Source organism: Bubalus kerabau, chromosome 7 (assembly GCF_029407905.1).
Source record: "Bubalus kerabau isolate K-KA32 ecotype Philippines breed swamp buffalo chromosome 7, PCC_UOA_SB_1v2, whole genome shotgun sequence".
Taxonomy (NCBI): domain Eukaryota; kingdom Metazoa; phylum Chordata; class Mammalia; order Artiodactyla; family Bovidae; genus Bubalus; species Bubalus kerabau.
The window spans coordinates 101,461,956-101,487,778 of NC_073630.1; the positions used below are offsets into that span (position 1 = coordinate 101,461,956).

Consider the following 25,823-nt stretch of genomic DNA (forward strand, 5'->3'; position numbering starts at 1 on the left):
TTGTAAGCCACCCAGTCTAGGCTACTTTGTCCTAATAGTCAGAACTAATACACCCTGCTAACGTTGCCTAAGATACAGCAGATCAGAAGAGAATGATCAAGTTACCTTATATATGGTGCATGCTTCACACCAGGTTTCCTGGATGACAGAAAAAACCCAGAAGCTCAGGTTAACACACAGTTAATTTTGCATAGTTTACCTTTACCAGTGGCAAAGTTTTGCTAAATCTACTGATGAACAGAGTTACCCAGAGATAAACTTTACCTTTCAGCTGAATTTAATGGGAAAATTTTGTCATCTTCCACAGCTATGAAGTATCTATGAAGAAAAAACAATAAACTTTATAAAACAAAGAATTAAAAAAATAATTATCTGTTTCCCAATATTACTGGACTAACCACATTAAATCATATTTTCTTGTTTAACATTCATCGAATATAAGGACGTCCTTATACTCGATGACTGTTAAACAAGCAAATGTTCAAATATATGTATGTATGTGTGCTCAGTTGAGTCCGACTCTTTGTGACTCCATGGACTGTAGTCCACCAGGCTCCTCTGTCCATGAAGTTTTCCAGGCAAGAATACTGGAGAGGGTTGCCATTTCCTTCTCCAGGGAATCTCCTCCACCCAGGGACTGAAGCCTCATTTCTTGAGTCTTCTGCATTGGCAGGCAGATTTTTTTTACCAGTGCATCACCGACTGCTGCTGCTGCTGCTAAATCACTTCAGTCGTGTCCGACTCTGTGCGACCCCAGAGACAGCAGCCCAACCAGGCTTCCCCGTCCCTGGGATTCTCCAGGCAAGAACACTGGAGTGGGTTGCCATTGCCTTCTCCAATGCATGAAAGTGAAAAGGGAAAGTGAAGTCGCTCAGTCGTGTCCGACTCTTAGCGACCCCATGGACTGCAGCCCACCAGACTCCTCCATCCATGGGATTTTCCAGGCAAGAGTACTGGAGTGGGGTGCCATTGCCTTCTCCAACTGCATCACCTGGGAAGCCCAAATCTGTAGCACATTAGCGTCAAATTAGCAAATCTTGCAAATAATGAGTCCATATCACCAGTATGCAATATATGCTTTGCAAAATTTATTACTCATACTTACTATTTACTTTGGGTGACAGAATAAAGAAAGGGAAATGGGGACTTCAGCAAGGTTGAGTTAGCAAACATTATTTTAAAGTATTTACAAATACATTCACGAGCATATGACATATACAGTTGTCCATCTGTATTTGCAGGGGACTGGTTCCAGGAGAAGCAATGGATACCAGAATCCGTGGATTCTCACGTCCTATAGTCAGCTCCACATCCTCAAACTCAACCAACCACGGACCACATAGTACTGTAGTATTTATTGAAAAAAAATCCACATATAAGTGGACCCTCACAGTTCAAACTACTGCTGGTCAGGGGTCACCTGTGCTCTCTGCACATCCTCCTGTACACTTTCATTTCTAAGTAACTGATGACACTTGATACAATAGTTGTAAAGATAAAGTAAAATGCTATATAAGTAGTTGCCAGTGACCAGCATATTCAAGTTTTGCTTTTGGGAACTTTCTGGAATTTTTTTTTCCTGAATATTTTTGATTAGGAGTTGGTTGACTCTGAGGGTGTGGAGCCTGCAGACACAGAAAAGGGGGGCTGTACTATCAAGACTTTACTTTTTTATCTACATTACACCTGAGTCCTTAAATAAGAGAATACTCACACTATCCACAATCCAGCAGATGTAAATAAGGTAAAAACAAGAGGTAAAAACATCCATACACTGCATTTCTTCCCATCCATGCCTGATGCCTGTACCCCTGAAATAAAATGAACAAGTGTTAATAACTGAGGCAAAACTTGGTCTCACCCTTTCAAGATAGAAAGGAAGCTTACTTTAATGAAGAAAAAACAAAAGCATATTTTATGAAACAAAGATTCAAATGAGTATCATTACTGTCAACTACACAGGCAGGAAATCCCTTGAGCAAGTAACATGTTAGACTGTTTTCTATCAGTACCTTAAATATTCCAGAATTTTAGTTGAGAATTGATGGAAAATTTCTCCTAAAGATGTGCATCCTTATACAAGCATCAGTGTATTCAAGAAAGGACCAAAGAGTTTGGGTTAGGAGTTTCAGGAGAAAATCTAGATACCAAAGGCATATAACCTACTTGTAGTGCTATTAATATTACTTAACATAGTTTTCTTTTTAAAAATGTTTATGTATTTATTTGTCTGTGCTAGGTCTTAGTTGTGGCATGTATGATCTTTGATCTTCCTTGCAGCATGTGGGATCTTTAGTTGAGTTATCCAAACACTTAGCTGTAGAAGGTAGGATCGAGTTCCCTGAGCAGGGATTGAACCCTGGCCTTCTGCACGGAGAGCGTGGGGTCTTAGCCACTGGATGACCAGGGAAGTCCCTAACATAGTTTTCTAGTAATATGACATTTTGAAACTATCTACATTCATCATCTTTTTATTTATTTATTGGCTGCGTGGCATGTGGGATCTTAGTTCCCTGACCAGGGATCAAACCCATGCCCCCTTCATCAGAAGTGCAGAGTCTCAACCACCGGACCACCAGTAAGTCCTAGTGCTATTATTAACACTTATGGATTTATAGATCTATGGACCTGGCTTGTACATATGTCTGCAACTTGGCAAACAAGAGTGTGAGAAATGGTTACTAAACAAATTAGCAGCACAGAAAGAAATGACGAATGCTTTGCAAACCTGGACTTTCCTCATGACATGTTATTGAGCAGCCATCTCAGAAGACTCTGAAGATGAATGCTCTAGAAAACAATGTGTTGTGGATAACTTTAAATTTGCTTCAACCAACACAATGAAAAAGAATACAGATGTCAGGCATTTTGGATATTGTATTTTAAAGGAAAAATATGTGAACAAAATATTCTCCACAAAAATGAAATGAAAACCAGAAGCTTCAGATATATCTGTGAACAGTTATTGGTATAGAACAGAAAGAAGTAACTAATTATCAGTTTCCTTCTTTGCCCAAAGCTATCAGACGAAATTGATTTGAGACACTGGATGCCAACAATCCTTAAGGCAAAAAGGAAAGCTTGTTCCAAGAAACTAAAATGTCCTAAGTGACCTCCACAGGTGACTTGACAAACAGGATAATGTGATTAAATGCACCTCTAACAGCGGCTGTTATTTTTGTTTGGCAAGGAAGGATATGTTCACAGGGAGCTAAAAGCTCTGAAAGCAGGTCTCTTGTTTGAACTAGAAGAAGGTAATGGAAATTTCAACAACCATCATCTCGCCTATTTAGCAACACTGTACAGAAGACATGATGAACTAAAAGTCTCATGGCCCAGTAGTAAGAGTGGATGGCTCAGACAGTAAGGAATCCGCCTGCAATGCGGGAGACCCAGGTTCGATCCCTGGGTTGGGAAGATCCCCTGGAGAAGGTAGTGGCTACCCACTCTAGTATTCTTGCCTGGGAATTCCCAAGGACAGAGGAGCCTGGCTGGCTACAGCCCACGGGGTCGCAAAGGGTCAGACACGACTGAGCAACTAACACTTTCACAAGGAAATATCACTGCTCATTATTAATATTTTGGGTTTTATAATTAACCACAAAAAGTGACTTGCTGGGTTTGAACCAGCGCTACCACATTTCTGATACCTCCACGGTACCCGCTTTCATGTGCTGAGATTCCCTGGCTCTTCCGAGTGTTGAAAACAGAGAGAGAAGCCAGACTTCCCTTCCAGGCTGCTAACCTGTGAGGACTCGGGAAGATCTTAGTTCTCAGAACTGACCTACCTGATTCGGTACGTCTTTCACACTAAGGCACAGACAACTGGACCTAACACTGTGTCAGTGAACAATCATGCTGTTGTCTAAACATCTATCTGAGTAGGGGTGTTAAATAAATTACAGAATCTAGAAGTTGAAACACATTAGAGCCCCTTTCAATCAATTTAATTCAATCGAATCCAATCCAAACCCGTTCATAACTATTGACAACCTACTCGTGACAGGTACTATAACGGGTGGTGGAAATACTCTAATGAATACAACTATTTATGGGTAGTAGTCTGTGTAATATATAAAAGCTGTTCTATGACCCAGTGGTGCATAGCTACCCAGTTAATATAATGTGAAAAATGAAGAACATTTTAAACGTTCACAATACAGTTTTTCAGTATCCATTCATTAATTTATGTACAGAATATTGTGGGCTCATAATAAAGCTACAAATAATGCTAACAAAAATAATTCCACCAGTACTCAAAATGCAATGGGAGTACAGAAAATAAGGACATTAATTGAGCATGTAAACCCATTTTTCTGGATCTGCCCCTGAAATAGGGTGCTCCGTCAGGATAAGTAGAGCTGAAATGGTTACACCAGAGTAACGGGTAGGAGACCTAGTTCTCAACCTTAGCTTTGCCAATAACTGATGCTGTCAGCCTGGGACAGTTCCTTAAATCAGTAACACCATCTCTCCATCTTGAAGACTGAATTCTGAGGCCCCACAGGGTGGTGGAATACCTTGGAAGTTAACCCAAGTTCAGTATGTTATATTTTTACAGTAACAGAATTCTCCAGTATACTCAGAATTAACAGCCATAGTAGAATGCATGCCTATTCACCATTTTTAAAATGGACTGGTGACAAAATCACAGTGTCAACCGATTCATGTGCAGTGAGAAACACAACTGCCCAAAAGGACAAACGCTCGCATTGGATCCCCTTTTAGGAACATCTACACGAGAAATCAAAACTTGCAAGAGAGAAGAGCGAAGAGAGTTACCAGGATGATTCCAGGACTATGGCATCAAGAACAATAGCTTTGTGCGCTCACTGCCTTTCGAGAGAGGCAGTATGGTGGGCAGGAGGTGGCGTGGCCAGGCAGGGGACTGAAGCCCAGGCCTGCCATTCTATAGCTGTGTGATCTCTGCCAAGTTTTTCCGTCTCTCTCGTTTTAAGATTGTGGTCATACTCCGAGGCACGCAGGACCTTGGTTTTTCCAACCGGGGATCGAACTCGTGCCCACTGCATTGGAAAGTGACGTTTTAACCACTGGACCACCAGGGAAGTCCTAAGTTATTTCATCTCTTAAGCCTTAGTTTCATTATGGAGATACTATTCTGTAGGGTTGTTCGGAGGATTAATGACAAGGCAGGTAAAGTACCTCATACATAATGCATATTCTGTAAGTGGCATCTCTGTCAACTCTAACTGCCAAGCAGGCCAGTGCTCCTATAAGGACAAAGTACTCTCCCTCCAGGGCTGGGGTGAGGACGGGTTAATGCTTTCTGCTCTGGGCTCATGCTTTTCTAGGACAATACAGACACCCCTCCTGGTAGTAATAGTTTCTTTCTGCAGATGACTCTCCAAAAGTTAGTTAATACCTTTTCCTTACATATATATTGAAGGCCCACCTTTCTAAGTGTTTACTCTTTGGTTATCTTTAAGTAAGCGTTGCTTTTCTTATTTTGTTTTGGAAGCAGTTAAGGTGGCTAATGGCTACTCTCCTGAAATGTTCTATTTTTACTAGCCTAATTCTCACAGGAAAACCTTAAGTTCAAATTAGGAAAAAACCAGACTGTATCCTTTGTCTAATGAGAAATGAAAATTTCCCTTTCTTAACCAAAGAGATGCCTTGGGAGGTGATAAGAATAAGTTTATGGATAATTGTTTTATTCGCTCCTAATGGAACTACTTTGTGCTTCTTCATAATATTTACTTTGGTTATGTTTTTTGTTTGTGTTAGAAAATTCCAAGTTCACGGGCAGTTGTAAGAAAGAATAGAGTGATCCTGTATAACCTTCACTCTTTATCCCCATCCTGTATAACCACAGTACAATATCAGCACCAAGATACTGACACTGATACAATGTTTTCACTTTATTCAGATTCCATGAGCTTTAAAACGTGCTCTCCTTTCTGTGTATGTGTATTTTGTTGTTGTTCAGTCACTCAGTCGTGTCTGACTCTTTGTGACCCCATAGACTGCAGCACGCCAGGCTTCCCTGTCCTTCACCACCTCCCAGAGTTTGCTCAAACTCTTGTCCATTGAGTCGGTGATGCCATCCAATCATCTCATCTTTTGTCATCCCATTCTCCTCCTGCCTTCATTCCTTCCCAGCATCAGGGTCTTTTCCAGTGAGTTGGTTCTTCACATCAGGTGGCCAAAGTATTGGAGCTTCAGCTACAGCATCAGTCCTTTCAGTGAATATTCACAGTGGATTTCCTTTAGGATTGACTAGTTTGATCTCTTTTCTGTCCAAGGGATGCTCAAGTCTTCTCCAGGACCACAGTTCGAAAGCATCAGTTCTTCGGTACTCAGCCTTCTTTATGGTCCAATTCTCACATCCACATATAACTACTGAAAAACCATAGCTTTGACTAGACGGACCTTTGTTGGCAAAGTAATGTCTCTGCTTTTCAATATGCTGTCTAGGTTGGTCATAGCTTTTCTTCCAAGGAGCAAGCGTCTTTTAATTTCATGGCTGCAGTCACCGTCTGCAGTGATTTTGGAACCCCCAAAAATAAAGTCTGTCACCATTTCCACTTTTTCCCAATCTATTTGCCATGAAGTGATAGGACCAGATGCCATGATCTTAGCCCTTTGAATGTTGAGTTTTAAGCCAGCCTTTTCACTCTATGTATTTAGTTTATGCAATTTCACATGTGTAGGTCACATGACTACCACCACAGTCAAGGCACAGGACAGTTTCCATCACCTCAAAGAGCCCTAGTGCCACCCTTTCATAACCACCCACTTCTCTCCTCCACATCCTTCTTAATGATCTCTGGCACTCATTAATCTGTTCTCCAATTCTATAATTTTATCATTTCAAGAATATTATACAAATGGGATCATGTAGAATGGAGCCTTTAGGACGGACTTTTTGTTTTTTTTAACTCAGCATAATTCCCCGGAGACCATCTAAGGTTTGTGTTGATCAATAGTTCAGTACCTTTTATTATTGGGTAGTATTCCATGGTATGGATGGACCAAGTGTGTTTATTCACCCCTACAAGATACCTGGTTTATTTCAAGGTTTTGGCCATTGCAAATCAAGAAGCTATGAACATTAGTTTACAGGTGTTTGTGCAAACATAAGTTTTTATTTCTCTGGAATAAACACCCAAGATTGCAATTTCTGGGTCATTTGATAATACATGTCTAGCCTTAAAAAAAAAAAAAAATTCGGTCTCCATGAGACTGTCAAAAATTGCCATTGCAAACTATATTTCAAGTCATCATGGTGGGGTATTGGGAAAAGTTTTCAATTAGCAATAATCACACCTTGGATAAACCTCATTGCCTACAAAACTGCCACTGTGCAAAGCTAATAAGCGTTCAGTTCTTTCTTAAAAATAATATATTTATTTTAATTTTATTTTTGGTTGTGCTGGGTTTTTGTTGCTATGCTCAGCCTTTTCTCTAATTTTAGCAAACGAGGGCTACTCTCTAGTTGTGGTGTGGTGGCTTCTCTTTGTTTCAGAGCACAGGATCTAGGCACGCGGGCTTCAGTAGTTGCAGAACACAGGCTCCAGAGCATGAGCTCAGTAGCTATGGTGCACAGGCTTAGCTGCTCTGCAGCATATGGGATCTTCCCAGACCAGGGATCGAACCTATGTCCCCTGTGTTGGCAGGTAGATTCTTATTCACTGTATTACCAGGGAAGTCCTACATGTTTAGTTTAAGGACTTGGTCAAACTGTTTCCAGCAATGGCACCCCACTCCAGTACTCTTGCCTGGAAAATCCCATGGACAGAGGAGCCTGGTAGGCTGCAGACCATGGCGTCGCGAAGAGTAGGACACGACAGAGCGACTTCACTTTCACTTTTCCCTTTCATGCATTGGAGAAGGAAATGGCAACCCACTCCAGTGTTCTTGCCTGGAGAATCCCGGGGACGGGGGAGCCTGGTGGGCTGCCGTCTATGGGGGTCATACAGAGTCGGACACGACTGAAGCGACTTAGCAGCAGCAGCAACAATGTATGATTGAGTCAAGGTCTTCATACCATTATCAGTACTGGTGATACCACTACCTGGTGTTATCATTAAATAATCGGTGTTAGCCACTGCTGCCACTCTTTTTCCTGTTAACCATTCTGATAGTTATATATTTGATATTTCATTGTAGTTTTAATTTGCATTTCCCTGGTGCTAGTGATGTTGAATATCTTTCCCTGTGCTTGTTTGCCATCTGGATGCCCTCTTCAGTGAAATGTCTATTCTTTTTACCCATTTTCAATTTGGATTTCTTTTTTTAACAGTTGAGAAAAACAGTTTGAGAGATCTTCATATATTCTAGATACTAATCTTTTTTGGGAGGATACATGGTTTGGGAACCTTCAAGGCTGTAGCATCTCCGTTCTCTTGAACAAAATCTCTTATTAAAGAATTATTTTAAGTTTTTTTATGTATGTATGGTAAAATATACATAACACTAATTTTTTTTTTTTACCATTTTAATCATTGTAAGTGTACTATTCAATGGCATTAAGTGCCCGAAAGTGAAAGAGGAGAGTGAAAAAGTTGGCTTAAAGCTCAACATTAAGAAAATGAAGATCATGGCATCTGGCCCCATCACTTCATGGGAAATAGATGGGGAAACAGTGGAAACAGTGTCAGACTTTATTTTTGGGGGCTCCAAAATCACTGCAGATGGTGATTGCAGCCATGAAATTAAAAGACGCTTACTCCTTGGAAGGAAAGTTATAACCAATCTAGATAGCATATTCAAAAGCAGAGACATTACTTTGCCAACAAAGGTCCGTCTAGTCAAGGCTATGGTTTTTCCAGTGGTCATGTACGGATGTGAGAGTTGGACTGTGAAGAAGGCTGAGCGCTGAAGAATTGATGCTTTTGAACTGTGGTGTTGGAGAAGACTCTTGCGAGTCCCTTGGACTGCAAGGCGATACAACCAGTCCATTCTAAAGGAGATCAGTCCTGGGTGTTCTTTGGAAGGAATAATGTAAAAGCTGAAACTCCAGTACTTTGGCCACCTCATGAGAAAAGTTGTCATTGGAAAAGACTCTGATGCTGGGAGGGATTGGGGGCAGGAGGAGAAGGGGACGACAGAGGATGAGATGGCTGGATGGCATCACCGACTCGATGGACGTGAGTTTGAGTGAACTCTGGGAGATGGTGATGGACAGGGAGGCCTGGCATGCTGCAATTCATGGCGTTGCAAAGAGTCGGACACGCCTGAGCAACTGAATTGACTGACTGAACTGACCTTCATATCATTATGCAACTATCACTATTCATCTCCACAATTTTTTCATCTTCCCAAACTGGAACTATATACCTGTTAAACAATAACCCTCTTTCTTCCTGCCCCAGCCCCTGGTGCCCACCATTGTACTTTCTATTTCTATGATTTTTACTAGTCTAGTTACCTCATGTGAGTAAAATCATACAATATCCGTCCTTTTGTGTATGGCTTACTTCATTTAGTATAAAGTCCTTAACGTTCATCCCTGATGTGGTGTCTATCAGAGCTTCATTTCTCTTTAAGGCTGAATAACACACCATTGGATGTATATACACACACCATATTTTGTTTGCCCATTCATCTATCGATGGACATGTGGGTTGCTTCCACTTTTTGGCTGCTGTGAATGATGCTGCTATATATTACATATAAACAAACTCATGTCCCTGTTTTCAATTCTTTGGGGTATATACCTAGGAATGAAATTGGTCACATGATAATTCTATGTTTAATTTTTTGAGGACCCCTCATGACAGCCACACCATTTTACACCCACACCAGTGATATACAAGAGTTCCAATTTCTCCATATCCTCATCAACTCTGGCTATTTTCTGGATTCTTGATAGTAGCCAACCTAATGGGTGTGAAGTGAAGTGAAAGTTGCTAAGTCATATCCGACTCTTTGCAACCCCATGGACTATACAGTTTATGGAATTCTCCAGGCCAGAATACTGGAGTGGATTGCCATTTCCTTCTCCAAATGGGTGTGAAGTGGTATCTAACTGTGGGTTTGATTTGCATTTCCCTAATGATTAGTGATGTTGAACATCTTTTCATTTGCTTACTGGCCATTTATATCTCTTCTTTGGAGAAAAGTCTATTCATGTCTTCTGCACGTTTAAAAATTTTTTTTAATTGTTGAGTTGTAGGAGTTCTTTATATATTCTAAACATTAATCCCTTATCAGATATATGACTTACAAAATTTTCTCCCATTATGTGAGTTGCCTTTTCACTTTATTGATAGTGACCTTTGATGAACAGAAGTTTTAAATTTTCATGAAGTCCAGTTTATCTATTTTGTTATTGCTGTTGCCTGTGGTTTTGGTGTTCCATCCAAGAAACCACTGTCAAATCCAGTGTCATGAGACCTTCTCCTTATGCTTTATTCTAAATGTTTTATGGTTTTATCTCTGCCTATTCAGATCTTTGCTATATCTTGATTTAATTTCTGTATGTGGTGCAAGATAACTTCATCTTTTTTTTGCATGTAAATATCCAGGACCATGTATTTAAAAGAAAGTCTTTTTCAATTTTGATAAATTCTAACTTAGCAAGTTTTCCTTGTGTGGATCATTATTCCGATGTCAAGCCTAAGAACACTCTGTTTAGTGCTTAATATAGAAGATCTCCTCCTGTAGTTTTTTCTGAAATATGTATAGTTTTAGATTGAAATCTGTGATCTAGTTATGTCTTTAAAACTATAGATCTTTACTGTTTTATTCAATTGGATTAGACTCCCAAAATCACTTTGACAGGAATCAGGAAATAAGGGATGAGCTAAATCAGTCTTCTGACCTAGTAATAAGTCGTAAAGAAGATTCTTACAATGAAGACCATCTACTTCAGCCATAATATATCCTAATGTCGAGTATAAGCTTAAGGACAACGGTGAGGTGTATGTGTGTAGATAGCAGAAGCCCCCTTCCCTCCTTCACCTCCCTATCCACTTTTGAGTTACCATGGAGGCCAGAAGATCAAAGTAAAAAGCTCTTTTAGGACCAGCTTCAGTTTTGTGGTGACTGAGATGGTAAAGAATCTGCCTGCAATGCTGGAGATTTGGGTTCAATTGCTGGGTGGGGAAGATCACCTGGAGAAGGAAATGGCTACCCACTCTGGTATTCTTGCCTGGAGAATTCCATGGGCAGAGGAGCCTGGCTACTACAGTTCATGGGATCGCAAAGAGTAGGATGCAACTGAGCAACCAACACTTTCTGGTTTTGTTAATCTACCAGTGCCCCATCTCATGTATCTTGATCCTTTTCCCTCTTTCTCTTTCCCTGGTAAGAGAACAACTGTGGTAACTGAACCTGGTAACTGAACAACTATGTTGTTGTTGTTCAGTCACTAAGTCCTGTCTGATTCTCTGTGACCCCATGCACTGTAGCACACCAGGCTCCTCTGTCCTCCACCATCTCCAGAGTTTGCTCAAACTCATGCCCATTGAGTTGGTGATTCTATCTAACCATTTCACCCTCTGCCAGCCCCTTCAATTTTTCCCAGCATCAGGATCTTTTCCAATGAGTTGGCTCTTCGCATCAGGTGGCCAAAGTACTGGAGTTTCAGCCTCAGCATCAGTCCTTCCAATAAATATTCAGGACTGATTTCCTTTAGGATTGATAGGTTTGATCTCCTTGCAGTCCAAGGAACCCTCAAGAATCTTCTCCAGCATCACAATTTGAAAGCATCAATCCTTCCTTGGTGCTCAGTGTTTCTTTATGGTCCAGTCCTCACATCCTTGACTATATGGACCTTTGTCAGCAAAGTGACGCCTCTGCTTTTTAATTCACTGTCTTGGTTTGTCACAGCTTGCCTTACAAGGAGGAAGCATCTTTAAATTTCATGGCTGCAGTCACTGTCTGCAGTGATTTTGGAGCTCAAGAAAAGAAAATCTGTCACTTTTTCCACTTTTTCCCCTTCTATTTGCCATGAAGTGATGGGACCAGATGCCATGATCTTAGTTTTTTTAATGTTGAGTTTCAAGCCAGCCTCTTCTCTCGCCTCTTTCACCCTGATCAAGAGGTTCTTTAGTTCCTCTTCACTTTCTGCCTTTAGAGTGGTACTACCTGCATATCTGAGATTGTTGATATTTCTCCCAGTAATCTTGATTCCAGTTTGCGACTCATCCAGCCCAGGATTTCACATGATGTATTCTGCATAGAAGTTAAATAAGCAGGGTGACAGTATACAGCCTTGTCATACTCCTTTCCCAATTTTGAACCAGTCAGTTGTTCCATGTCCAGTTCTAATTGTTGCCTGATAGTCCATGGGGTGCAAAGAGTCAGACACGACTGAGTGACTAAGCACAAGATACCCACATACAGGTTTCTCAGGAGGCAGGTAAGGTGGTCTGGTATTCCCATTTCTTTTAAGAATTTTCCTCAGTTTGTTGTAATCCACACAGTCAAAGGCTTTAGCATAGTCAGTGAAGCAGAAGTAGCCATTTTTCTAGAACGCCCTTGCTTTCTCCACAAGCCAATGAATGTTGGCAATTTGATCTCTGGCTCCTCTGCCTGTTTGAAACCACCTTACACATCTGGAAGTTCTGAGTTCACATACTGTGAAGCCTAGCTTGAAGGACTTTGAGCATCACCTTACTAACATGTGAAATTAGCACAACTGTTTGGTAGTTTGAATATTCTTTGGCATTGCCCTTTTAAGGGACTGGAATGAAAATGGACTTTTTCCAGTCTTGTGGCCACTGCTGAGTTTTCCAAATTTGCTGACATATTGAATGCAGCACTTTAACAGCATCATCTTTTAGGATTTGAAATAGCTCAGCTGGAATTCTGTCACCTCCACTAGCTTTGCTTATAGTAATGCTTCCTAAGGCCCACTTGGCCTCACACTCTAGGATGTCCAGCTCTAGGTGAGTGACCACACTATTGTGGTTATCCAGGTCATTAAGACCTTTTTTGTTTAGTTCTTCTGTATATTCTTGCCACTTCTTAATCTCTTCTGCTTCTGTTAGGTCCTTACTGTTTCTGTCCTTTATCATGCCCCTTCTTGCAAGAAATGTTCCCTTGATAACTCCAGTTTTCTTGAAGAGATATCTAGTCTTTCCCATTCTATATTTTTCCTTTATTTCTTTTCACTGTTCATTTAAGAAGGCTTTCTTATCTCTCCTTGCTATTCTTTGGGAACTCTGCATTCAGATGGATATATCTTTCCTTTTCTCCTTTGCCTTTTGCTTCTCTTCTTTCCTCAGCTATTTGTAAAGCTTCCTCAGACAACTATTTTGCCTTCTTCTGTTTCTTTTTCTTTGGGATGGTTTTGGTCACTGCCACTTTAGAGTGGTACTACTTGCATATCTGAGATTGTTGATATTTCTCCCAGTAACCTTGATTCCAGTTTGTGACTCATCCAGCCCAGGATTTCACATGATGTATTCTGCATAGAAGTTAAATAAGCAGGGTGACAGTATACAGCCTTGTCATACTCCTTTCCCAATTTTGAACCAGTCAGTTGTTCCATGTCCAGTTCTAATTGTTGCCTGATAGTCCATGGGGTGCAAAGAGTCAGACACGACTGAGTGACTAAGCACTCAGTGTTACAAACCTCCTGTTGTAAAGGAGGTACCTGTTACCTATTGTGCCCATCAGGAGTTCTTCAGGCACTCTCTCTACGAGATCTAACCCCTTGAATCTATTTGTCACCTCCATTCTGTAATCACAAGGGACTGTGTTATATACACCCAAAGAATGGGACTCTAAGTCCCGTTTTGTCCAAAATAACCTGTCTTTCCTTAGCCCATACCTAGCTGATAATGTGACCAAAAGAACCTGCAATAGAAAAAACATTGATGTGCTCTATTGTTTCTGTGCTGGAAGAAGATTCCTGGAGGTGCCAAGAGATGAAAAGTTGATTTCTTTAAAAAAATATTTCTTTATTTGGCTGCACCAGGTCTTAGTTGCGGCACGTGGGATCTTTAGCTGCAGCATGTGGGATCTAGTTCCCTGACCAGGGATGGAACCCGGGCCCCTTGCACTGGGAGCACAGAGTCTTAGCCATTGGACAACCAGGATAGTTCCTTGTTTGGTTTTATAAGCTGTTCTGACTTGGTAAGTTCAGATATTGACTGCAAATACCTTTAAAAGAAAAAAAATGAATAGGTCTATTCAATTAAGTCTCTTCACTGCCTCAGTGTTACCTGAGAGGTGGTTCTCTTTTTCCCATCTTTCCTGACACCATTAAAATAAACTGGCCCAGTGCTTTCAGTCACAGAAGCAAGTGTCACACAAAGTTTACTTACATTTCCCAGTAAGGACAAGTTCCACTGTTTCCCTGAGTTGCATCAATGTGCTACCTACCAGCTGCTGCTGCTAAGTCACTTCTGTCGCGTCCGACTCTGTGCAACCCCATAGACGGCAGCCCACCAGGCTACCCCATCCCTGGGATTCTCTAGGCAAGAACACTGGAGTGAGTTGCCATTTCCTTCTCCAATGCATGAAAGTGAAGTCTTTGAAGTCGCTCAGTCATGTCTGACTCTTAGACACCCCATGGACTGCAGCCTACCAGGCTCCTCTGTCCATGGGATTTTCCAGGCAAGAGTACTAGGAGGCCACATTTTTCTTTGCCTTTTTAAAGATAAGAGGGGAAGAAGGAAGGACTACACCATACTTCTAAGATAGCTTTATCTTTGCATTCTGAATTATGTTTCTACTTAACATAATATTTACTCCATTGATATTAATCTTCCAATAATATCTCACAGGAAAAAACAGGATAATTTCTCCCATGTCCCAAATAGTAAACTATATCTGGAACAATGTCACCCAATACATTTCTGACAAAAGGAAGAAAAGAACCAGAATTGCGTAAACCTTCTCAAAAGGGTTCTGGCATTTAGACTCGGTTTGGAAGATTCTCCTCCAAATGGTGTCATTTATCCAAATGATTTGCGAAGCTGTTATCCAGACAGTCAAATCCTCCTCGCATGCCAGTACTGCTAATCCTCTGTACATTTCTACTGGGTGTTTGTTTCTTCAGTAAATAGCAATTCCTCAAGTCTGAGGCTTCCCTAGTGGCTCAGACAGTAAAGAATCTGCCTGCAATGTGGGAGACCTGGGTTTGATCCCTGGGTTGGGAAGATCCCAGGGGAAGGGGAAGGTGACGCACTCCAGTATTCTTGCCTGGAGAATTCCATGGACAAAGGAGCCTGGTGGGCTGCAGTCAGAGGGGCTGCAAAGATTCAGACATGACTGAGCGACTAGCACACAAGTCTGAGCAGTCTTCACTGTCTTTCATGGCATCTGTGGTAGGAGTGGGACTGCACAGTGAGGACCGTCGAATACTTGGAGTCAGAGGCTGAACACTTCAATCTGCTCCCTGATACCCTGAAGCTCTCCTTCTTCCTCAGAGAGAAAAATGAACCCTGTCAAAGGTCTGCAGTGGCTCTGCCATCGCCACTTTTATCCCTCTGTAAATCTGATAGCTTTTTAAAAAATCTTTTGGCTGTGCCAGGGCATGCAGGATACAGGATCTTAATTCCCTGCGTGTGTGCTCAGTCACGTCCAACTCTGCGCCCCAGTGGACTGAAGCCCACCAGGCTCCTCTGTCCATGGGATTTTTCCAGGCAAGAATACTGGAGTGGGTTGTCATTTCCTCCTCCAGGGGATCTTTCCCACCCATGGATCGAATCCATGTCTCCTGAGTTTCCTGAATTGGCAGGCAGATTCTTTACCACAGAGCCACCTGGGAGGCCCTCTTAATTCCCTGACCAGGAATCAAACTCTTTCCCCCTGCATTGGCAGCACAGAGTCTTAATTACTGGACTTCCATGGAAGTCCTAAGTCTTCTAGCTTTAATGCTCAAGAGAACATCTGGTCACTTGAACATTTACAGTCTCATGGAAGCAAATAAAGCATTACCTTAAGCCCAAATTAGCTTGGCACCCAAGCCTCCACCTATGTGAACATGATCTGAAGAGGGGGTCTTGATAATGGTCATATATTCATATTTTTTATCATCAAATTCCAGACAGATGGCTCATACAGTATTATCTACTGAAGCTACTCAAGTCAAAGAATATAGTGTACTGTTACCATGGTAACCCTTGAAGACAAGCCTTCTGCTCTTTCAAGTGGAGGTAAAATTTCTCCAAGCCATGAATAGGAAAAAGCAAAGCCTACTGGATCACCTTCATTTGTGGATTTTATAATTTTACTTAATGAGAAACTACTTAGGACAGGGAAATGTCTCAGAAGTTAAGATCATATCTTCTGGAGCTGGAAACAATTTTCTTGTTATGAACTAGAAGGATTTTATAAAACGGAGGTTAGTGGAGAGATGCAGCTATAATTCATGGACTTGGGAGCCAGATACCAGAGCTTGGAATCCCAGCTCTGCCACTTGTTACAGTGGTTGTGTGACTTTGGATGTTCAGTCCCCTGTGTCTCAGTTTCTTCACCAGTAAAGTGGGTACAATAATGGTACCCACTTCATCGAGTTTTTGTGAGGATTGAAAATACATCTAAAGCTCTGATAGCAGTGCCTAGCATTTGATGTCTTTTCAATGTCTTAACTACATGCTACTGCAAGTGATATTTGGGGTCTTCAGTTATCTTTTTTTTTTTTATTTTGTAATTTATCAGGAAGTAAGCTCTCTGCCAAAGCAATTTTTCATTCTGCTCATAGAGCCAGCTGGCATGGAGCAAGAAAGATTAACAAGTCACTACTAATGACCAGGATTGTCACAGTGTCTATGAACCAAGCACATCCTTGATTTTTTTTTTTTAACCTTCATGGAATCTTGAGTTATTTTTCACATGTGTCGTAGACAAATGTGGAGGGTTTGTGTTATTTTATAATTCATTTACAAATCGTAATGACAAGGACTATTTGTTTTGTTTTGTCCTTAAAATGTTTACAGAGTCTCAGATATAAGCCAGCATAGAGAGACATCTGCAAAACAACAAACTCAATATACTGGTGGTTAAAATTCTGCTTCCAATATTCTAAATCTGGGAAAGCATGATAGCTTGAGTGACCTGGTGTCACCCTAAAAATACATGACTTCCTCTAATCATAGAGATATAAACAATACTATTCAGGCTATGAGGTCAATTTCCAAAATAATTTCTCTGAGCACTGGAAAGAAACAATATATTAGTTAAAGAGGGAAATCTGTGAAATATTACCATCTCCAAAAGAATAGGATAATTTCAATATAGAACCAATGGTGATTGGTTTTTTTTCCCCCAATGTACTCTTGATTTCTAAAATCAATCACTTTGGGACTACCCTAGTGGTCCAGTGGCTAAGATTCCAAGATCCCAATGCAGGGGGCCCGGGTTTGACACCTGGCTGGGGGACTAGATCTTGCAAGCTGCAACTAAGACTCTGCATGCCACAGTGAAGATCCCACAAGCTGCAATGAAGACCCGTGCAGCCTACATAAATATTAATAAAGAAATATTATAAAAGATAGTCAATCACTTTCATTCAATTGACAGATGACTTTTGGGATCCTTTCATGTCTGTGGCCGAAATGATTCTTTTTCTCAGAAATAGATGGAATGTACTGACCTCACATCATTCAAGAAATAATCCCAGAAGGAAGTCTCTTCTTCCAGTATTTCAATTCAACAATATCCTCTTAGAGTTTCTATGCCAAGAGCCTCCTCAGAGGCCATTTATATCTTCAATAATATTAAAAATATTCCCCATGTGTGACAGATAAAATTGCCAACCCAACAGTCATTTCTCTGCTTTGTCTTAGCTAACACAATCTAATTCTACTCAGGACAGCAATGTGTTCAACCCAAGGGTAGAAGTCATGACCTGTCTAAGCCCATCACAGGTATCTCATTTTCCTTAGACAAATATTTTTCCAGACTCCCTTGCACCTAGCCAATGAGATGCAAATGGGAAGGATTTGCATCCCTGATAATGGAAAGTCTCTTTTCTGCCCACTCTCCTCCTTTCCATTTGGGATGCTGTTGTGAAAGAAAGATACCTAGTGCTATGGCATCCATCATGTAACCATGAGACCACAAATCCAAAGAGCCAAAGCCAACATGCTGAGGATGGCAGAGTAGCAGATGGGAAGAACTGACTCCTTGATAGTATCATTGAGACACTGCACTAGATTCTAGCTATCACCAGCTTCCAAATTTTTTGTAATGTGAACCAATGAAGTCTTTATTGTTTTATTACTATAGGTTGGTATAGCATCAAAATCTACCCTCCCTTCTTTCATTATAGCTAGGGAAGTGGCCAAGACATGGAAACAGCCTAAATGTCCATTGACAGACAAATAGATAAAGATGTGGTCCATAGACATAATGGAATATTACTCAGCCATAAAAAGAATGAAATAATGCCATTTGCAGCCATACAGATGTACCCAGCGATTACCATACTAGGTGAAGTAAGCCAGACAAAGACAAATATCATATGATATCACTTATATGTGGAATCTAAAAAAAGAGATACAAGTGAACTTTTTTACAAAACATAAAGAGACTCATAGACATAGAAACAAACGCGGTCATCACAGGGGATGGGGAGGGATAAATTAGGAGACTGGGGTTAACAATACATGCTACTATATGTAAAACAGATAAATTACAAGGTTCTACTGTATCGCATGAGAAACTGTATTCCATATTTTGCAATAACTGAATCATTTTCAGGTGCTGTACACCTGAAATTAACATGACATTGTAAATCAACCATACTTCAATAGAAATAAGATAATTAGATAAAACTGTTAAGAAAAAAAGAACAGACACAAGAAAAATGTCTTCCAAAATTTGGTCTATGCCAAGAAAGTCCCTTGATTGTTTTAAAGAGAAAAAGAAAACAAAAATCATTTGATATGTCTGATGGTGACTGCAGCCATAAAATTAAAAGACACTTGCTCCTTGGAAGGAAAGTTATGACTAACCTAGACAGCATATTAAAAAGCAGAGACATTACTTTGCAAACAAAGGTCCGTCTAGTCAAAGCTATGGTTTTTCCAGTCATCATGTATGGATGTGAGAGTTGGACTATAAAGAAAGTTGAGCACTGAAGAATTGATGCTTTTGAACTGTGGTGTTGGAGAAGACTCTTGAGAGTCCCTTGGACTGCAAGGAGATCCAACCAATCCATCCTAAACGAGATCATTCCTGGGTGTTCATTGGAAGGACTGATGTTGAAGCAGAAACTCCAATACTTTGGCCACCTGTTGCAAAGAGCTGGCTCATTGGAAAAGACCCTGATGCTGGGAAAGATTGAAGGCAGGAGGAGAAGGGGATGACAGAGGATGAGATGGTTGAATGGCATCACCGACTCAGTGGACTTGAGTTTGAGTAGGCTTTGGGAGTTGGTGATGAACAGGGAAGCCTGGCGTGCTGCAGTCCACAGCACACAACTGAGCGATTGAACTGAACTGAACTGAACTGACAGGTGGGAAATGCCAATGGCTTCTCTATCTCAGACATTAGGAGATTAGAGATGAGAAAATGCACGTTGCCTTTCTCCTGAAGTCTACTGTTCCAGAGGCCTGCATAGAGCTGCCACTGATTTCAGTGTGGGAGGCAAGGAAGTAGAGAAATAAGGCTCAAGACCCAGGGTTTGGAAAGGATTTGTGAGAGACCTCTGGTCTGTGAACTGCTGAGAAGTTAATACATCAGAAGCCAGCTGAGTCTCAGAGGGATTTGTATTTGCAAACGTACTACAGCCAAGCCCATAAACCCTGTGACCGCTGTACTGCGACCTCCGGCTGTCAGCATGTAGAGAAAACAGTAGAGCCACTAACAAGGGCATGTCTCTAACGCCCGCTTCAGACATGGCTAAAGGGGAAACTGAATAGGAAGAGCCTCCCCTCCCTCAAAGACGAGGCCAAGGGACACACAGAGCCATGGACGAGAGGGTCCTCCTGAAGAAGAGAACCAGGGTCTAATCAGGGAACGCCCTCCTCTGCCAGGGCAGGGCTCTTGCCCACCGCCCGCTCCATACCAGCATTGCTATGGGCCAGGGGCTGCTACGTGCATTTCTTTCTCCTCTTTTTCAAATGGGAGTTCCAGCTGCGGTTTTCTAATCCCTGTTCCGTCATTATATATCAAGTGTGAGTATGAGTGTACAAGAGGAGGTAACTTGTATTTGAGTTCACAGGTGGCCAGGCCATTAGAAGCATATCCAAACCTGATGGAAGCGATTGTGCATTCCCCAGAGACCATGGACTTTGAGCTGGTATGTTTACTGTATGGGCTCTTGTCTGTCTCCCTTGGGATGGAGCAGTTGGGTTCTATGTGTTGGAAAGAGGGTATTCATGATACTTGGTGGCCAGAGGGACTGACTGTGGCAAGGCTTTAGCCATCAACCTAGGTGTCCATCAATAGAGGGATGTATAAAGAAGATGTGGTATATATACACAATGGAATATTATCTCATCCATAAAAAAGAATGAAATGTCATTTGCAGCGATACAGATGGACTCAGAGATTATCATACTACGTGAAGTAAGTCAGACAGAGAAAGACAAATATATGATATCACTTATAAGTGGAATTTAAATAAATGACACAAATGAATTTATTTACAAAACAGAGACAGACTCATAGACTTAGAGAATGAACATATGGTTACCAAGGGGGAAGGATGGGAGAGAGGGACAGATTGGGAGTTTGGGATGGATACGTACACACTGCTATATTTAAAATGCATAACCAACCAGGACCTACTGTATAGCACAGGGAATTCTGCTCAATATTATCAACCTAAATAGGAAAATAATTTGAAAAAGAATAGATACACGTACATGTATAATTGAATCATTCTGCTGTACACCTGAAACTAACACAACATTATTAATCAACTATAATATAAAAATTAAACATTTAAAAAAATGATACAAATGAAATTATTTACAAAACAGAAAGAGACTCACAGACATAGAAAACAAACTTATGGTTACCAAAGGGGAAAGGCTGGCTGAGGTGGGAATAAATTAGGAGTTTGGGAATAACAAATATACACTACTGTATATAAAATATTAATAGATAACCAACAAGGACCTATTGTATAGCATATAAGTAAGTCTTAGTTGCTCAGTCATGTCTGACTCTTTGTGGCCCCATGGACTGTGGCCCACCAGGCTCCTCTGTCCATGGGATTCTCCAGGCAAGAATACTGGAGAAGCCATTCCCTTCTCCAGGGGATCTTCCTGACCCAGGTAACGAACCCAGGTCTCCCACATTGCAGGCAGACTATCGTCTGAGCCATCAGGGCCATAGCTGTAAAGCATAGGGAACTATATTTAATATCTTGAAATAACCTACAATGGAAAAGAATCTAACAAAGAATACACACAGACATACACTAATATATATATAGACACACTAATATATATATATATATATATCTATATCTGTATCACTTTGCTGTACACATGAAACTTACACAACACTGTAAATCAACTATATTTCAATAAAATTTTTTAAAAGACTGTTAGCTAGCTGTCTATGAAAATCCATTCTCCCTTTCTTCCATCATGTTAGAAGAGCTAGGCGTTTGGCTGCCCAGCCTCTGCACTGGGAATTATCCACCAGATGAAACTCCTGCTAATGGAATGTGAATAGAGGAGTGTGTGCCACTCCTGGCCCAGTGCGCACCTCTCAAACACTCATTTCTCGTGGGCTGAGCCGACGAGGATCAGAAGAAAGAAGTTACGTTGAGCATGGCTTGTCATGAAAGCCTCCTCTCCCACTAATGTGGGACACCCGCCAGGGACTGATACATGAGGAAACAAACCTTCATTTTTAAGGCACATTATTGTTGGGTTTCTTTTAACAGCAGCTGAATCTTTTACTATAGCTAATACATTCAGATACTCTGTTAACCACAGCCCAAATATCTTATCTGATACTTGCCATTATTTCCCACAAAAATAATGAAGTGACTGTCCAGAGCTCCTGGAGAAGCACATGGATTCTGAGGTGATGATCATTTAACAGAACCTGCCCTGATGAATCAGATCATACCCAAGAGCTCCAAGTGACCAGGTGTTTGCTCTAAGTACGGGAAATAATTAAGGCCAAGGAACGGCTTCCTCACTTAGCAGTGATTGATGCTATATATAATTTTTTTTAAGACCTTACAAATACTCAAAACATATGTTTTTCCTAAAGAGCTAGTTGTACTTTATAGATCTGAAATCAAATGAATCCTCAGGACATCCTGGGAGGTATAATAAAGGTTGGGTAACATTATTAATTTTATAGATGACAATGAAGTGATTGCTTTTAACATTTGTGATTCACCAGTTCTAAAGAATCTTTTCTAGACTTTTCGCCACATGCAATTATTTTATGAGCCTTTCGGTCCCTAAAGGCAAAAAACAAACACATTAAAAAAAAAAAACTGTAAAGCAGTCTGATCACAGGCTAACTGAAAATGAAATCCTTGTGGTGGGAAGTCCCTGATCCAGAGCTTTGAAATAGCATCGTAACAAGCCTTTCTAACCCAAAGCCGAAGCTCCAAGAACCCAAAACAAATGACTCCTCGTGATGCTGGCACTCTCTTGCCAGGCTTTGACACCAACTCCTCAGGCCTGAAATAGACGTGAAACAAACCAGAGCATAAAAGAAATCCGGGAAGATAGGTAAGTTCAGGAAGTTCAAGATCTGCGAAGGAAATGCAGGGAGAATCTTATGTGGCTTGTGGTAGGACACTATGGCCAAGAAATGCTAGGTTACTACTGCATATGATCGTCAAGCCCCAAGCACGGAACTTGGATCTCTACATCCTACAAACTGACAAGCTGCTCATGGGCTAAGACCAAAAGTGACGGTCAAAAAGGTCCTTCTTCCACTCTCCATTACAGCGGGGACACAGAACTGAGCTGGATCCCTGAGAATGTGCCCCTGATCCAGAGACTCCAGTTTCAAATCTAGGCTCTGCCACTGAGTTGCTGGGTGAGTGAGGGATAGTCGCTCAGTCGTGTCTGACTCGTTGCAACCCCATGGACTGTAGCCCACCAGGCTCCTCTGTCCATGGAATTCTCCAAGCAAGAATACTGGAGTGGGTAGCCTCTTCCTTCCCCACGGAGTTGCTGGGTGATGCTGTGCAAACCCCTTAACCTATCTAACCCTTGATTTTCTCATCTATAGAATGGGATCATAATAGTACCTCCTTTCTAGCGATGCCATGATAATTAAGGAAGTTAATCCACATCAGGCTCTTTGATAAGTATACGGCTAGAGCTCAATAACTGGAAGCCCATTTTTATAAATTGCTGTCTTACTGTCGCTAGAGCCCACACATTTGTGGTTGAGAAAAAGAAAGTAGAAATGCAGATTTATTCCAGCTTAACAGTGACTGCCTAGGAATTCAATGAGGAAACTGAAAGAGAAAGGAAGATAGGCTTTTAATGTTCTCTCAGTGGAGCAGGGTATGACCTTGTACAAAAATCCTTCAAACAGTCTCTTAGAAATTATGCTGATGATTTCTTTGGAAGGACAAAAAAAAAAACAACATAAAATATCTGAGACCAGAGGTTGCTTTGCAGAGTTCAGACAGGCACCAGTAAAGGTCATATATCATCTTGCATCTTTCTCAAGGCCAGAGGAACTAATCAACAACTCAGAACCTGAGCTCTCTCGAATACTCAGAACCGCTACATCACCAGAATAAAACCCAGTGAAACCAAGGACTTATAAAATGTCGGTAACTTGCCTGATGCCTAGTCTTCCACAGCCAGCTGGTGTTACACACACACTGCATGAAAGGTGACCTAAGGCAGTTTCTCATTTCATACAGTTCCCTTGCACACAAAAAAACCTGGAAAAGACCTCAAAAATCATCAACCTTGGGGCTTCCCGGTGGCTCAGTGGTAAAGAATCTGTCTGCCAATGCAAGAGGTACGGGTTCAATCCCTGGTCCAGGAAGATCCCACATGCCTCTGAGCAATTAAGCCTGTTTGCCACAACTATTGAGCCCGAGCTGTAAAGCACGGGAGCCATGACTACGGAGCCCATATGCTGCAACTACTGAAACCCGTGCGCCCCAGAGCCTGTCCTCCACGACGAGAAGCCACCATGATAATAAGCCTGCACGCTGCAATGAAGTGTAGCCCCTGCTTGCCCCAATTAGAGGAAAGCCTGTGCAGCAATGAAGACCCAGTGCAGCCAAAAATAAATAAATAAATAAAATTATCAGTTCAGTTCAGTTCAGTTGCTCAGTCGTGTCCGCCTCTTTGCAACCCCATGGACTGCAGCATGCCAGGCCTCCCTGTCCATCACCCACTCCTGGAGTTTACTCAAACTCGTGTCCATCTCATCCTCTGTTAATTTTAAGCACTTTGAAGGCTACCCTGGTGGCTCAGATGGTAAAGAATCCGCCTGCAATGTGGGAGAACTAGATTCCATCCCTAAGTTGGGAAGATCCCCTGGAGAAGGGAAGGGCGACCCACCTCAGTATTCTTGCCTGGAAAATTCCACAGACAGAGGAGTGTGGTGGCCTACAGTCCATGGGGTTGCAAAGAGTCAGACTCAGCTGAGTGGCTAACACTTTCACATTCAGAAGGCTACAGGGTATACTTAAGGGGCATGATCGCAGAATTCAGTGCAAAATTAGGAAAATCACCAACAAGGGTGGCTCCATAGTGAACAATGACATTTAGTGTTTAGAGGAGTAACACATCCGTCCAACCGTCCAATCCATACACAATCCGTACAGCCTAGAGGCATCTGCTAGGAGACCGGTCTGCTTCCCAACCCTCAGAAAGTAATGACTGGCGTGCAACTGGAACTCTAAACTGCTCAAGAGGGACTTCCCTGGTAGCCCAGTGAACTGCACTTCTAGCGTAAGGGACGCAGGCTTGATCCCTGGTCAGGGAACTAGGGTTCCACATGCTGGGCGGCCAGAACAAGCAAACAAACAAAATTCAAATTACCTAACTTGCACAGTATGCTGGGCCCAACGGCTGGTCGTGCCCCTCGGTGGCTCTCTGAAGGCGCCAATGTCCGTCACCACACCAAGGATGCTTTGGCTTGGGTCCTGGGTTATTTTTTCAGGTCAGTGCTCTCCCAGCTGCCCCCTTCCCAGCTCAGATGCCAGCTCCCTTCTGTGGTCCATCTCTACTTCCCTGTGAAGATGGGTCAGACGTATCCTGCATGCTATCCATTTCCTGACAGTGAGAGGGAGGAGCACAGTGGAGGAGGGGAATCACCCCCTATGACACTCACACCATCCCTCCCAAGTGCCTCCTTTTGGTTTTGTTAAAATCAAACACAAATGGGACCAGACTTGAAAATGCCCTGAGCAAAATCAGTTTAGTTATACAAGCAGAACTTAATTTGGTGTGTTTTGCAAGACAAGCAAGGCTAACATGACCTGAGTCACTTCTTGCTTCTGCCTCTGGGAAAGTCAAAAGTGAAACTTCAGTCGTTCTCTGAAACTGATAATGAGATCATCACTAACCAGTTCCCTTTCGTTTAAGAAAATTCTAATATTGTAAACAACCACTGTGAAGAATAAACAGCCAATACTATATAAGTTGGGCTTCCCAGGTGGCATGGTGGTAAAGAATCCAACTGCCAATGCAGAAGATGCAGAGGACTCAGGTTCGATCCCTGGGTCAGGAAGATTCCCTGGAGGAGGAAATGCAACCCACTCCAGTATTTTTGTCTGGGAAATCCCATGGACAGGGGAACCTGGCAAGCTACAATCCCTCTGGGTCCCAAAGAGTCAGACACGACTGAGCACACACATCACACTGTGTAAGCTGCTTTATAACAATCTACCTCTGAACCTTGTTCCATGTTTTGGTTTGAGGGCTCCTGTCTTGCAAACTCTTTATTTTTGGTATGTGCACAATAAACTTAAACTAATATGACTATTTCAGTGA

General features: G+C 41.7%; 1 protein-coding gene and 1 non-coding gene across 4 annotated transcripts in view; both read right to left on the reverse strand.

The window, feature by feature from the left end:
- TMEM150C (transmembrane protein 150C) overlaps window positions 1-25,823 on the reverse strand; it is a 111,253-nt gene that overhangs the window by 17,296 nt on the left and 68,134 nt on the right. For all 3 annotated transcript variants that reach the window (XM_055588925.1, XM_055588926.1, XM_055588924.1), the window contains exons 2-4: window positions 1,715-1,811; window positions 265-318; window positions 106-138 (exon numbers count right to left, since the gene is read on the reverse strand). In XM_055588925.1, coding sequence (XP_055444900.1) covers window positions 106-138; window positions 265-318; window positions 1,715-1,794 — 167 coding nt within the window. In that variant the 5' untranslated portion in view covers window positions 1,795-1,811. The remainder of the gene's footprint in view (window positions 1-105; window positions 139-264; window positions 319-1,714; window positions 1,812-25,823) is intronic.
- On the reverse strand, window positions 7,193-7,332 carry LOC129658229 (U4 spliceosomal RNA). Its single transcript, XR_008717324.1, has one exon. It is a non-coding gene; the product is annotated as a U4 spliceosomal RNA (small nuclear RNA).